General features: G+C 35.6%; 1 protein-coding gene across 5 annotated transcripts in view; it reads left to right on the top strand.

The window, feature by feature from the left end:
- LOC121868838 (serine palmitoyltransferase 2-like) overlaps positions 1–15,342 on the top strand; it is a 36,744-nt gene that overhangs the window by 9,043 nt on the left and 12,359 nt on the right. For 3 of the 5 annotated variants that reach the window (XM_042369813.1, XM_042369815.1, XM_042369816.1), the window contains exons 3-9: positions 2,013–2,135; positions 2,848–3,002; positions 4,379–4,524; positions 5,801–6,003; positions 6,994–7,173; positions 7,483–7,644; positions 8,174–8,300. In XM_042369813.1, coding sequence (XP_042225747.1) covers positions 2,013–2,135; positions 2,848–3,002; positions 4,379–4,524; positions 5,801–6,003; positions 6,994–7,173; positions 7,483–7,644; positions 8,174–8,300 — 1,096 coding nt within the window. The remainder of the gene's footprint in view (positions 1–2,012; positions 2,136–2,847; positions 3,003–4,378; positions 4,525–5,800; positions 6,004–6,993; positions 7,174–7,482; positions 7,645–8,173; positions 8,301–15,342) is intronic. The other 2 variants (XM_042369814.1, XM_042369817.1) reach the window with 1 other exon arrangement.

Below are 15,342 nucleotides of genomic sequence, written 5' to 3'. Positions count from 1 at the left end.
TTTTGCTAGGCTGTTCTTTAATGGTTTTAGCTTCATTTTTTCATCTAGATTGTATACAAATGTTGTTTGAAGTACAGTAGTACAATTGTTAAACAACAAACGAAAGGTAGATACCCCCTGTAGTATGGTTTATGAATCCTGGGTAAAGAGGTGGAGGGGGGTTGTGAGTTTGCTTCAGTCTTGACTTAGTACTTGTTTTTCAGTATTTTATATTAGTTTTGTATTTATAATAGTAACACATCACTGGAGACACTGTAGCCACATCCCCCTAGCTCTCTCCTACCACTCCAGGCCAAGCTGTGAGCTATGTTATGGTTATTTATCAACTTATAATTTGGGGAAGGTACAGTAATTTTTTTTGCATGTATATTCAATCTTACATACAGGATGTCAAAAAAAAAGAAAAGGATAAATAATTTTCATAAGGTCAAAAACAAAAGGGAATAAACTTTCTTCATATGTTAAGAGGGGAGGGGGAGCGAGGGATCTTGGCTGTTCCAAGCTGTCTCCTGTATGTAGTGATGTGATTGACAATTTCATTGTCTAGCAGCCAAATGGGAATAGGGTAATTATTTTTTGTTTTAACCTTTTTATTGGTATTTTTATTTATTCCTAACATTTACTAGTACAGTTTATACAGTATGCTGTATTAAGAAAACTTTGGCTACTTGAGGAAAATGCACACAAAACTTTTTTCCCAAATATTCCCTGCTGAAATGGCGGTGTGTCTTATATTCCGTAAAATTTGATACATCTCATATACATACTGTACATGGTTTACTAGGTAAGGTCAGTTCCCAAAGTCACACTGTTCATAGGATTTCCCATCAGAGGGTACACTGTTATGAGCTCCCACCCACCCCTATCACTGCCTAAGGGAGGGGGGGTAATTGGGTGAACAATAATATGCTGTAAGAAAAAAATACTTGGGTTGGTCATAATTTTTGGTCCTGAAATTGTGTTACATGCCCTCATAGAGTATCTTGCAAGACTAATCCAAGTGAGCTAACATTTGGAAGTGTTGTAAAGTCCATAAATAATAGTAAAGTCGTTTTTACAAGCTCCACACGCCATAGACTGGCTGTACCTGTAAGGCTCCATTATGTGCCCCTTTTATTATACTTCTTCTTGGATAGTGAGCTTTGAAAGTGTTTGAAAAAGTGTTGCAGTAAGGCATACAAACAACATTTAGTCTAAGAATCAACTTCAACTAAAAGCTTAGTGAGGTGTGTTCTAATTTTTGCCTTCCAAGTATTTATTTTTTTTTATTTATTTTTTTTATTTATTATAATTATTTATTTATTTATTTATTTTATTTTTTTGAGAGAGAGAGTTTCCTACTTGACACTTTGGTACACAGTAAGTCTTGGGCGAAAGGCAGATCTTTTCTAAAGCCAAGATATTGTAAGAGGCATAGGGACTTATAGAAGTCATAAATTCTACCAATTTATTTGAATTCCAGCTTATAAGGCCAGGAACAGTACATAGCACAGTATTTTATGATCTTATTGCTTAAAGGTTTAACTAAATAAGATTTTCCTCTTACCTGTTTCGCTCCCTTAAATATATGTTTCTTCATGATAAATTCATGTAGTCCTTCCTTCTACATGCACTTGCACATTTTTTTTGCTATATACTGTGGTTAATTTAAACTGTATATCACTCCCTAAATTAATGTGTTCATATTTGTAAGTAGGGTATGTTTGTGTGTATATATGTGGGTGTGTGTTGTATATATTCCCCATTCTCAAAAAAGATAATTTTGATAGAAGGACTAAGTAGAGGTAATGGTTTTGCTTAACATCTAAATGTATGATGTGTGTCCTGAAAATGGAGAAAGAATATTAATGTGGGTATTTTACATTTAAAAGCTTTTCCAAGACTTGAAGTACCTGTACAGCACTCTGATTTAATGAACTGTGTTTGTCCATTTTTGTCATGCTTTTGTGGAATGTACACATCTTTTCCCAGTTTAAAAAAAAATACTTTTTTTTACTACACTAATAAAAAAGGACATCGAGGAGTGTTCACCGTTCACCAACTTCACCATCTATCTGTCCTATGGCGTCCTCTTCTTCGTGGGCTACGTCAAGGAATTCTTCTACCCACCATCAACGAAAGAAAAAAACAGAGAGGTAGAGTGAACAGTGATGAATTCCAGACTCTTACCATAAGAGCAGCCTTGATCATGATGTATCACATTCACTTGATGATTATTGATATTGCAAAGACGTATGTACGGTATTTCCATTTGTGTATTTTTGGGGCTTAATTTGTTTTCCCCCTGAAAAATGTTACCAGTTAATTGCCGACTGATCTTCTTTGAGGTGTGCTATGGGAAAAGTCTAGGATTAGACCTTAATGTGATTGTTGTGAGTGGGACACCATGGCACAGGGTAACACTCTGACCTCTCACCTTGAGGAAATGGGTTTGAACAGACAGAATTGGCAAAGTGTTACTCTCTATGGTATGCTCAGGGTTGGTCACTCTGACATGTCAAGGACTCAAACTAATGAAGACATTCTCGCCCAGGAAATTGCTACCCCACTCAGTGGGAAATACAGTAGTAACTGCATTTTCATTTGAGATACACAGAAACAGTTGTCATCATATCTTGAATTACATTTAATTACTGTAGTGTGATTTTGTCAGCTTTGCTTATCAGACACTTTCATCCACCGCTTACCGGTATATTGATGTGTTTTGTGCAGTGTCTGAGGGGTGTTCTCAATATGGGTGTGATCTTGTGTACTGTATTTATTTATTTTTCCAATTAGCTTTTTTTATGAGTTATTGTTATTCCTTCTCATAATGATTAGAATAAATAACATTTTCGTCTAATACAGGGCTATGTTCCTCTGTACATTGGATTTGAGAGCTTCTACACCCGCAATGTGTATCGTCGTATTCAAGACTGTTGGAATCGAACGATATGTAGTGTTCCTGGTGCAGAAATTGATCTTATGGAACGATATACTCCTGACTATGGCTGGACTATGAAGTAAGTGCAATACTTTATGATTTTATGATTTCATAGACTGTGTTTCTGTAGGGAAAACTATTTATTGACATTTTTTGCTACTTGGTACACAGAATTGAGGTTGTTTAAGTTAATAACTTCTTGGAATGTTTTTTAGATTGCAGTATGAAAACCAGATAGTAAACTGTACTGGCATACAAGACAACCTTAAATTTTTAATCTGAAATTTAAGTTTTAGGCGATACTGTACTGTACAGTCATATCCCAATAACCGACGCATATGGGGACCAAGAAAAGTCGCTGGTTAGTGATTCAACGGTTATTGAAGCAATTAATCCCATAAGAATATAACATTTAGGGGCTTAGGGACCGGCCACTCCAAAATCTCCCATCTACCCTTGATATATCTTTGTTGTGTACACTGTCAAGCAAGGAAATAAAGCTTACATATAAAGCAAGCATGATAAGGTTTAAATAAGCAATGTAAAGCATAAATTGAGACTATTTTTACCTGTGTTGAGGATGATAGAGATGGTCTTGGGTGGCAAGTTCAAGTCTATCAATCTTTGCTGGTCTATCACCACTCTAATTACGCCTTATCACATCAGATGAAGCTGCCCTTAAGTTGGGCAGCACAAGAGGAACTATCACGGGCATTTAAGCATGATTGCATAACACACAAAGATGGAAATACTCTGTAGTGAAAAAACTTTAAGTCAGAGACACATGGTAAGTGTAAACAAAAACAAAGATGGTGGGAATAAGTCAGGCAGCATGCAGAGCCCTCTTGTGGCAAGAAATTACACCTTATCACTGCCTGCCAAATTCAAAACAGCTCTGCCGCTCTTCTCCCGATCGTCGGATCTCCAGGGTATCACTGAAACTTGCGGGGTATTTCCCTGAGGTTCAAGTTTGTCAGTATTTTAACAAAATAAAGGACTTATTCCTTCCCTGTGGGGTTCATTCTCTTTTTTTAAGAGCATGCCTCCTCTCACAGAGGGATCATCCCTGTTTCCACCGACTGCTCTTAAGTTGGATGCAGGATGGGTTTTGGGGTAGTCTTTCCTGACATTTGTCGGGACCGTAGTCTCCCTATTATGGCATATATTTTTATGGCTGAGCTTTCATGTATTTTACTTGCCCTCAAGATCATTTTTACCCAACCTCATAGTGATTATACAAATATAAATAAATAACTAACTAACCTAACCAATCTGAAATCCGAAAAATTCCGAAATCCAAAACACATCTGGCCCCAAGGATTTCGGAAAAGGAATTGTCAACTTGTAAATGTTTTCTCTTCTCAGATTAAAAAAACACTAAAAAATAAGGAATAATATCATTTACAGTGGATTGACTCATTTTTATTTATATATTAAATGATTTCTCTTTTTCAGACTAACAGGTAAAATAATAAAGTGCATAAATGCTGGATCATATAACTATCTCGGGTTTGCGGAGAACAAAGGTCCTTGCCATGATGCAGCTGAACACACTACAAAGGAAGTTGGAATAACAACTAGCAGTCCTCGCATGGAGCTCGGTAAGTTAAAGATGACTGTTTTGTTCATCTGTTGTCTATATTGATTTACTGTCATTCATTGTGGGATTTTAATATTTGTTATTCAGAATCTGTTCTAACATACAAGTTATTGTAGATGTACACTGTTCCCATGTAGAAGAACAGTACTGTAATAGTCCTTAAGATATTTGCAGAAATTAAATGCTTGTTATTTTATCCACCAGTTAAAAAAAAAAAAATTTTTTCTTCATAGAAACACTGTGTTATAAGCATAAGAATGCCAGTCACCTCTTACTAAGACCTAGGCTTAGCTTTGCCTAGGGATTTGATGTGGCAAGTGGCTAGCTCTGTCCACCCCTGCAAAATATACCCAACTATACATACTTGGCCTAGGATTGATCCTATGAATCTTTGAGCTGGGAGTCCAGAGTACTCCACACTCCTAAGTTATCTAATAAGGGGTAAACAGTTCTGAAGATGAGCTTTGCACTTGGTCATATACTTAGCCAATTTTGTATAAGATAGACTAAAAATATGATCGCTAGAATCATTGAGGATCCATCGTTGAGCTATAAATTTTATTTTTATTTTGATCCAGTGACTTTGAGATTCAGAATTGCCCCATGTAATGCAGGGGTAGTTTATCAGACACCGCCTTACATGATGTGTAAGGTGAAGCATAAAAGAATTCAGCACCCAACAGGGAAACATGTGGAATTAATGCTTGCCTTCTTAGACTAGGAGGTCTCCAAAACTATTTTTATCGACTGGTACCTTGACTTCTTTCACTTTAATCCCCAAAATCTGGAGAGAACTTTCTTGGATCAAGGTACCTATACAATATTGTGTTTGTTGGCACTATCTTAAATTACACTTTCTTGATAACCATATCTCTTTAATTTTAAATTAATTTTGCAATTCTTCTGTTAGTGGATTTCTTCAACATGTATCATATTGCATTTTCTGTTTTCTTCTTTACTGCTTATCTGGTTCCTTCACATCTTTGTCAATACTATTTCTTCAGTCTTGACCATGTAGAAGGTGAAATTCTTGAAAAAATGTAAAGCAAAGTCTTCTGAGCAGTGATGAGGAATCACAAAATCTGTAAACTCGACTCGGAACTTTTCCTTTCTCTTGGAAATTCTTTAGCTACAAATTGCATTGGGATACTAATTATTTTACCCTTTTCATAAATAAATATTGTATCAACATCACAGGTATTCAATAGTTCTTAAAAGAATGTTGGACCCTGCTCTTTTTGAGATATATGTAGCTTGACTTGCCCTTTAACTTTCAGGTACTTTGGAGATCCACCGTGAGCTTGAGCAACTTGTGATAGAGTTCCTTGGGGTGGAAGATGCCATCACCTTTGGCATGGGTTTTGCCACCAATGTGCTCAATCTGCCCTCGCTTCTTGATCCAAGTTGTTTGGTGCTATCAGATGAATTTAACCATGCATCCCTGATTTTAGGCCTGCGCCTCTCTGGGGCCACAGTTAAAGTAAGTCACGATATGTGTCCTAACCATCAGTATCACAGCTTTCACAGTACAGGGGGGCCTCTGTACACAGTTTATGAATTTTCTGTGTCAGTCTGTGGTGTATTTCTTTGCTTAACTCTATACTCTATTTTCCTTTATTTTTGAATTGTCACCAAGACTTTGTCAAACCATAGCCAATGCATTTCTTGAGGTCTATTGATTCAACTAGATATCTTTACATGCATTAAACAGCGATATCCTCCGTAGGCTGGAACAATTGGTGCAGAACTCTTCCGGGGATGAGATATTTGTGTGTAATGAGACAGCTCTCTCAAACTCGAAAAAAAATCCTACATCCCCAGAATTTTTCCAGATAATCGTAAAAATCTCCAAGATTCTAAACTATGCATCTCACACGGACAGACACTATCACACATCCTCGGAATGTTTCTGGGTCTTGGGAAAGTTTTCCGATAGTCTAAACTGCGTATTTCATCTTGACTCTAAACTACTGTACGCATCACATCTCGATTTTAAACTACGTACATATTTTATCATCTCATCTTGCATGGACAAACACGCTCCCAGTACATTTAGACCACGGGCATGAGCGAAAATATTTAATGGCTTGCAAAAAAGTGTATTAACTTTTATTCACAGCATATGTTCTAATTGTGGTAGAGATGAATGTCATACCAAGTGATCATGAATAAATTATCTACAAGACTGTTCCAGTAAAAGATCCTTGAACATAATATTTTGACATCTTGTTATGATTGGGATGCAATTCTTTTGTGAAAAATTTAAGAAATGTTGATACTGGAGTCTATAAAAGCAATTCTAAAATTAAGTTGTAAGCACCATATTTTACCCAAATAATCCTGATTAGTTTACATATATAAAATTTTGGCTATATAAGTACGTATATTAAAAAAAACAAAATCTAAAAGGTAAGAGTAATAATATTCACATGATGTTTATGCAAAATAATGAATAAAAAATTATTTTCAGGTATTTCGACATAACAACAGTGAAGACTTGGAAAAGAAGCTTCGGGAGGCTTTGATTTGTGGTCACCCAAGAACTCATCGCCCCTGGAAAAAGGCCATCATTGTAGTTGAGGGAATCTATTCAATGGAAGGAAGCATATGTGACCTTCCAAATTTTGTCAGAATCAAGAAGAAATACAAGGTGTGATAATTTTTTTGAAATAACACCTTCATTGGGAGGATTTAATTTGGATTCATTTTTTAAGCCCATCCCTGCACACTTCTAAACAAATTTTAATTCAGTTTGTGATAAATTATTCACCTACAGTATTAAAGATTTATTAAACAACATTGGAGATACAACAGTTGCATTTAAAAATAAAGTTTTGTGAGAGACCAGATGGAGAGAAAGAGTTTTGTGTGAATTGTCATACTTTCATGAAACTGCTTCTTTGAATATAATAATCCATGCAATAGGTGTATACTTTATGTATTCATTTTTCTATTCCAGACTTACTTGTATGTAGATGAGGCCCATAGCATAGGTGCTTTGGGCCCAAATGGTGGTGGAGTTGTGGATTATTATGGTGTAGATCCAAAGGAAGTTGACATCCAAATGGGAACTTTTACAAAGAGTTTTGGTGCAGCAGGCGGCTACATTGCTGGATCAAAGGTTTGAATATTTGCATTATTTCACCTTAATTTTATGTACAAGTACAGTTTCTTAGTGTAAATAAATATGTATGTAGTATGTACCGCATAGAATATTTCCTTCAATAGAATTTTGTATCCAAGATGTCAAAACCTATCTGAGGGTATGCACTGTACCCTAGACCTCTGTATCATTGTACTGTTTGGTTGAACCTTTAGTTCACATCAGAAGAGACCCTTTACTAATCTTGGATCAGTAGCTGCTTTACTAATCATCATATGTGGTACATTTTGAGCTAGTGCACCATTATTAGTGTGAATGCTGGTAATTTATATATCATTTGAGTATCCAAGCATATTTATTTAAAAATTGTCAAGTGAATTTGGTAAATGCAATGACTTGTTTTCTGTTATTTTGGCCAAATGAATGCACAGGGTGTGGTATTTGTCATGGACATAATGGGCAGGGGAAGAGTTAATTTTTTTTTATTATATATACTATGTGCCATAAATAATTGACGTAAAACTGATTTAAGCAAATTTCCTTGAAGGACCTGATCAACCACTTACGTGTGACCAGTCATGCCCAGATATATGCATCATCAATGTCTCCTCCAGTAGCCCAACAGATCATCACATCAATGTCTATTATTATGGGCAAGAAAGGATCTGGTGAAGGTTTGTTCATTTTAGCTTTGTTATTTTCAGATCTTGTATTGAAATCTCTGCCATAAGGGCCCTAGATAATTTTATATCAGAAGACTACAGTATTGGTTTGTAATTAGCATCCAAAATCATAAGGACTTTTGCTTTGGTGAACCTTGAAAATTAAATGCTCTAATCTGATAGAAAGGATGGAATTAATATTTTTTTTATTTTTGTTGACTGATATAATGACACAATCCAATTATATGAATGTTCTTACTCTTAACAATTGTCCAGGTTTGTTTAAGAATTCCTTACCATCTCCAGACCATTTTTCATAAATCATATGCATGTACCGCGACCACTCATTTAAGGCTGATATTGTGGATCTTATTTTCACAAGTGTCCCTACAAAATTTAAAGATCTGTTCTGCTTTCTTTATTTCACTTCTGGGTTCTTTGCCGACCGTCAGCATAACCCACACAAGTCATAAAGTTTTCACCATTCCTGCTTCTCCATTGTCATATCAACAACAATTCCTTCCTCAAACTTTACCACCATCTCTATCTATATGTCATCAGTATTCACTGTGACTCCCCATCTCATTACAATCCATGCCATCTTCACATCATCAACAGTTACACTACCATTATATACACCATCATTATTCAATCACCTGTGACATCATCAACATTCATAATTACCATCCACTCCATCATCATTCACACACTAACATCCACACCTTCAACATCCCCACCATCAGCATCCCCTCCACCAGCATCTCACCACTAACATCTACACCATCAACATCCCACCATCAGCATCCCCACCATCAGCAACCACACCACTAACATCTTCACCACCAGCATCCACACCATCAACATTAATGTAAGAAATTGAGGGAGATGGTTTCTTACTGTAAGTATTTTCTTTTGTTGTAAGTGATAATTTTTTTCCATTTCAGGTAAAGGAATGTAAACACTGTATGCAGAATACATTGTTGCATGCAATTTGTTTTTAAGTCTTGCTGAGATGAATATGTGTATAGTACCTTATTCCAGGATTGCAGAATAACATGCTTTTTGCTGAATGTATGGGTAGCTTTCAGATGTTTTTTCTTTATTATTTTACAGAAGTTGTGCACTTCAAAAATAACATGAGCAATGTGTAAGAGATTTATGTCAGCTTTGCAATTGTAATATACAGTACCGATAGGTTGACACAGCATGTGAGCCATCCTCTGTGGAAAGAATTGGTCACAAATTGTAGCACATTAGAAGGTTTATAATGGTTGGGTATAAATGGGACTGCCCAGTATGGGCCACTAGGCCCGCTGCAGTTTCCTCCATTCTTATGTACTATGGTGCTTGTATAGGTCATATTTCTTTACTCGTAGTATTTTCTTTTCTCTTCAGAGCGAAGTTGATACTTATTCAGTAATTATTCTAATTGTTGTGTAATTGATACTCTCCGTTCATTTGCCTAGTCTTAAAAAGTAACTGGATTATTTTTTCTCACAGTAATATTTTTTCCTGATCCCCATTTCAGACATTGTTCTATTTCTGGCTATGGTGCACTCTGACCCCATATGCTTTGAAATGCCGACATTTTTTTCAATAATTAAGCAAAATATTTTAATCCGCATATAAAGTTGCAGAAATTCTGATCATTTTTCACATAATTTCAATCCTGGATGTGGATAACAGTGAAACCTGTATCAGTACATGTCAATTGTCCCTGCACAGGTTCCACTTAATATTGATTGGCAACAAATTGGCTTACATCCAAATAGCAGTGCATTGTTCTTTAATTTTATGTTCAAGTTTGGAATATGATGCTGTATATCAGCAGACTGTTAGCATTGTTACTTTTGTATTATAACTTAATAGTAATTGTCCCTTTCTTAGTACAATACCTCATTCTAAGTAGTATGAACACCATTTTATTGTGGAAAATAGTCAGTTTTTATGGTTTGATACCCATCAATAACCTCCAACACCCTTAGGATGTATATACTGTATACTGCACTAAATATATTTTTTTACTAATGCTGATCTCAACCACACTTTACTTTTGCTCTATAGAGTGAGCCTTTCAAGGTCTGAGCCTGTCACTCATTAATTATATGACCATAAAGGCATTAACAAAAGCTATTGTAACGTTTTTCTGTAATGCAAAGTGGCTTTACTCAAAACCTACCTCTCTGTCTCTCTCTCTCGTCTATACAGAGTACAACATTTAACCCTTCAATATATATGAGCAGTAAATAAGTGTTGCTTTCATATTCTTATGTAGAGTAATGACAATATGTTATCACATGTGTGCACTTACATACGCGCAGTCTCACTTTTTTTTTTTACCATTAATGGTTAGCTACTTATATTGTTCCATTAAATAACATTAAATAACATTACAGGTACTTCAAACAACCATATTAATTTTTTTACATTAATTTTACTACAGCTACAATCAGGGTCTTATTTTCTTCAGTTTTATATGTAGAACCAATCAGTCGCTGGTTTTGTAAGCTTTAACATAAACAATGCCGGCAGCCGTCTCGTCTCATCGTGTGTTTTAATATTCCACGTATTATTAATATATTGTATTGTTAATTTTGCACACACAAACATTAATTGAATAAAAACAAATTCAGAAACATTAATTAGAATATATATGAACAGTAAATAAGTGTTGCTTTCATATTCTTATGTAAAGTAATGACGATATGTTGTCACGTGTGCGCACTTACATACGCGATCTCTCTTTTTTCTTTACCATTATCGTTAGCTACTTCTATTGTTCCATTTATTAACATTAAATAACATTACTTAAAACAACCATATTAATTTTACTACAGCTACAACCATGGTCTTATTTTCTTCAGTTTTATATGTAGAACCAGTCAGTCACTGGTTTTGTAATCAACAAAAACAATGCTGTGTCATTTCCTCGTATGTTTTAATATTCTACATATTATTAATGAATTGTATTGCTCATTTTGCACACAAACATTAATTCAATAAAAAAGACATTCAGTAATTAACAATAATGAATCTTTTGTACATAAGAGAAATGACGCTGTTTACACGATTATGCAAGTCGTCTGCACGTTGGCGGGCCGTTCAAACCCGTTGAAATTCAAGTTTCCGCCGTCAAAATTTTTATTTTTTTATTTTTTTGGTGTGTGTGTTCCAATAAAATACGTTGAATTAAAAATTCGCGAAATTTGAGAAGCTACTATACGATATTTAACCCTTCAATATGTCTTCAAAGAGACCATGATGCAAAGAAAGTGGTGCTAGTGCTTCCAAGCATAAGCACAAGTCACTATCTATCCAGGAAAAGGGTGAATTTCCATGGTCCGGCAATTTCTATGGTCCGGCACCGGTCAGGTCCCGAAGTTGCCGGACTAAAGAGGTACAACCAGTACTGTATCACTATTTATGAGTGAATGAGTATTGGTAGAGTAACGACAGACGTGATTGGTGGATAGATTTGCTATAGGTCATATAGGTTGGCTGTTTGGAGACATGGGTTACCACAGGGGGGTAGGAACATACTAGTATTTCTGCAACTGTACCAGACCATTTATCCAGCTTCCTGGAAACTGGATTTACTTGAAAACTGATTGTTTTTTTATCTGGCTAGTTTTGAAACTGGGAGGTTTGGCTGGCCTCATTTTTGTTGTTATTTATCCAATTTATTATCATTATTATCTATTAACATGACTAAATGGCTAGCAGGAAGTCTACATGCTAATGGAAAGTCCAAAAGAATTTTTTTTTCTTCAATAAAAATTGGGATGCAGAATTTCATATTTCTGATACATAGATATAAGTGAAAATAGTTTAAAGTGCTCCCCTCTTCAGAACCACAACCATTGCGTCCCTTCACTGTACTTCGTAACTATGAATCGTCACTTTCAAGAAATGGGTGAAATAAAATAAAGATCTTATGAAAAGAACACTTCCTTACTGATTACATTAAGTCCTCGCTTAACGCCGTGGTTACGTTCTTGAAAAACACAACGTTAACGGAATCAATTTTCCCCATAAGAAATAGATAAAATATGCTAGTTATGTTCCCCAGCCTCCCTTTGCTACATAAAATACATTACATAAACATAAATTCAATGAAATTTTTTTAGTAAATATATATATATACTGTATTATACATCCAAAATGATAAATAAATTAAATCATTTGTACAGTATTGTATTGGACAGAGGTGGAGCGAGTGTGTGGTGGGTTTAGAACCTCCATTTTCGTAGCAAGGCTAATGGTCTTGCGTTGCTTCTTCACAACACTTAACACTTGATGGGCGCTTGGAAGCCATTTCGAATGGTTACAGTACAGTATTTATAGCAAAAACGCTTAAGCACGCACGTACTCTGTGGAAACCTAACAAAGACTGGAGATGCTTGTGAATGCTGTAACGCTCCGCAAAAGAGCATAGTGCGCCAAGATAACAGAGGGTGATGCGCCATACAAAGTAGTCCGTAACAACGTTATAACGAATCGGTCGGGACGTTGTCAGAATTATGGGTATCTAAAGAGTAGCGATGTTAAAACGAAACAACGTTGTCGGGGTCAACGTTAAACGAGGATTTACTATACTGTACAGTGGTCTAATCAGATTTGCTGTAGGACTAATGAAAGCTAAGGCCAGTGTATGTAAGCAGGCTGGGAGTGGAGGCCTGATTGGGGTTTGCCGCATCCGTCATGTTTATTTATTGATAAGGTATTATATTCTCGTATGATCAGCCTCTTATGGTGTATGGTTCATCATGATTAATATAACATCTTCAATAATAGAGAAAAATACAACGTGTACGTTGTAATTTGATTTGAAAATTAATGGATAAGCTGTATTGGAAGGGAAAGCTTTCAGCAAACTAGCTTACAACAGGGACATTATAACACACTGTATAGTACCGTATTATATGGCATATCAGATGCATCCCCACTAGGTATTAGGCAGCATCACAAAAATTTTGACTTTAGTCCCAGGTTGCTGATCTGACATGTTGCCTCATTTACACACAATTGCAGGGTCTCAATTGTTTTTCTTACTTTGACAAAAACATACATACACTATAACATTTCTCACTACTGATTTTTTTTCATATTTGTCTCCATTTTTGGTTGTTTTTATTTTATTATTACTATTATATTATGTAATTGTTTTTATTATAATTTTGATTTATTTTTATTATTTTTTTATTATTATTATTATTATTATAATTATATTTTTGCTCCCCAGGCCCTGATGTGGGTCAATGACCTGTGCCCAGGTGGGCTAATCCCCATAAAAAAAAACTTGTGCGTAGTTTCCTCCTGTAGCCATAGTTTTCTTATACAGTAATATATACAGTACCAGTAAATGTGAGGAATAAATAAAAATAATACCAATAAATAAGTTACAAAAAATAATACTGCATTGCCTAACCAGTAAGTAAAAGTTTAATGAAAGTTTAACACAATCGCCATTTGCATACACTCCCTGCTTCTCTATAGCAACACAGACTAGCAGGGACGCTGCCTCCTCCGACTACTGGTGTCATGGTAAAGTCTAAAACATAAGGACAGCCAATGAATATTGTGTGAGTTTTTACTCGGATGACAAAGTCACCGGGTTCAACTCTGGCTGAAGCTATAGCATTCCTTAAAGCTGTTGCTGAAACTGTTACTGAACCTGAAGTTGATGTTGAAGCTGCTTATGATGCTGAAGTTGGTGGTTTAGGCCTTCGAATAATAAAGCTGTCGAAAGAACCTTGCACAGCCACTTTTTTTTCTCATTTTACATCCTTATGTAGAGGTCATTTGCATTGATTTAAATTTAATGCTTTGTTCTGTTAATCGATCCACTTCAGAAAATATGTTCATTGCTTGCTCCATATATCCACAGACCTCTCACCTTTTTCATATCGTTTTAACACATCTAGTTTCTCGACTAAGCTTATACACTTTCTATTAGCTTTTGAACCAACACTACCATCACTTGCTCTCTTGCTTATGTTGAATAGGGATGCAAAAATGCTGTAAGAAACTTTAGAAAGTTTTTCTCCCTGTTCCAGTTGCGTGAAAACAAAAGGCCCGCCAAGCTCTGACTGTTGTTTACCACTCATTAGTCAGGCAGCTTCTTTGCGCAAGGTGCTCTTCATTTTTTTTTTACAGTAATTTTTTTTTATAATGCATATCGGGATTTAGTTATTATTTATATGAAAATGTAATTTTATTTTATTTTTATTGTATTTTGGTCGTAAATACGAATGAAATAAGAACATAAATTAAATTGGGTCCTAAATTAACTAGGGTTTTAAATGTGAAAAGTTGTTGGTCGAACCGTTGTTATCAAAGGCTTTTCTGTATAATATAAAATTATAAAATAAGAAAATGTAGAGTTTGGGTGTTTATTCTAAACACCTAGCTTGGCAATTAAATAGTTCAGTACCTGTATTACAAATTCAATACCCACCCTGTATAACATGACACTCAGTTTTGACCAGACAAAAATCAAGTAAACATTAAAATTAATGAGTTGTGAAAAGTTTCTCTGTCAGTGGTGTGGTGTGGCAGCAAACTGTTTCACTGGGGCATATAAGGTTTATCAGTAATGTCCAGTGGTTTTTGCACTGCCATATGTTTCTCGCAAGTTGCTTTTGTTTGTTAATAATATAATGCAGTTTTAGCTTTACTATGGTGCATTTTTTCCCAGTTGAGAAAAGATGCCCCACCCCCTCCTTGGGTCTTGGGGGGCTCATCTGGTTTTCAGTTCAGAAATATGCTCCCTTTACATGTATCATGTGTATGCTGAATCATTCCATCAGAAACAGAAATTTTCGTAATGTGCAGCTCTAGGGATGCCCGTTTGTTTATGCGGTTGTATTCCAATTTTCAATTATTGCCGGAAAAATTTGCGCGGTGCGTTTGAAAATGCTTGTAAAAGTTGTGCTGCAACCAATTCCGCAAGTCTCTGGAAAAAAGTGCGGCGCAACTGCACGCACAACCAAAAAAAGTTGCGGCACAAATTGCTCCGCAGCTTTTTGTGGCGCAACTGCCCACCTTTGAAAAT

This window comes from Homarus americanus, unplaced genomic scaffold, assembly GCF_018991925.1.
Source record: "Homarus americanus isolate GMGI-L3 unplaced genomic scaffold, GMGI_Hamer_2.0 scaffold30535, whole genome shotgun sequence".
Taxonomy (NCBI): Eukaryota; Metazoa; Arthropoda; class Malacostraca; order Decapoda; family Nephropidae; genus Homarus; species Homarus americanus.
The sequence above is the reverse complement of the archived record's forward strand: the minus strand, read 5'-3'. Positions and strand labels throughout refer to the sequence as shown.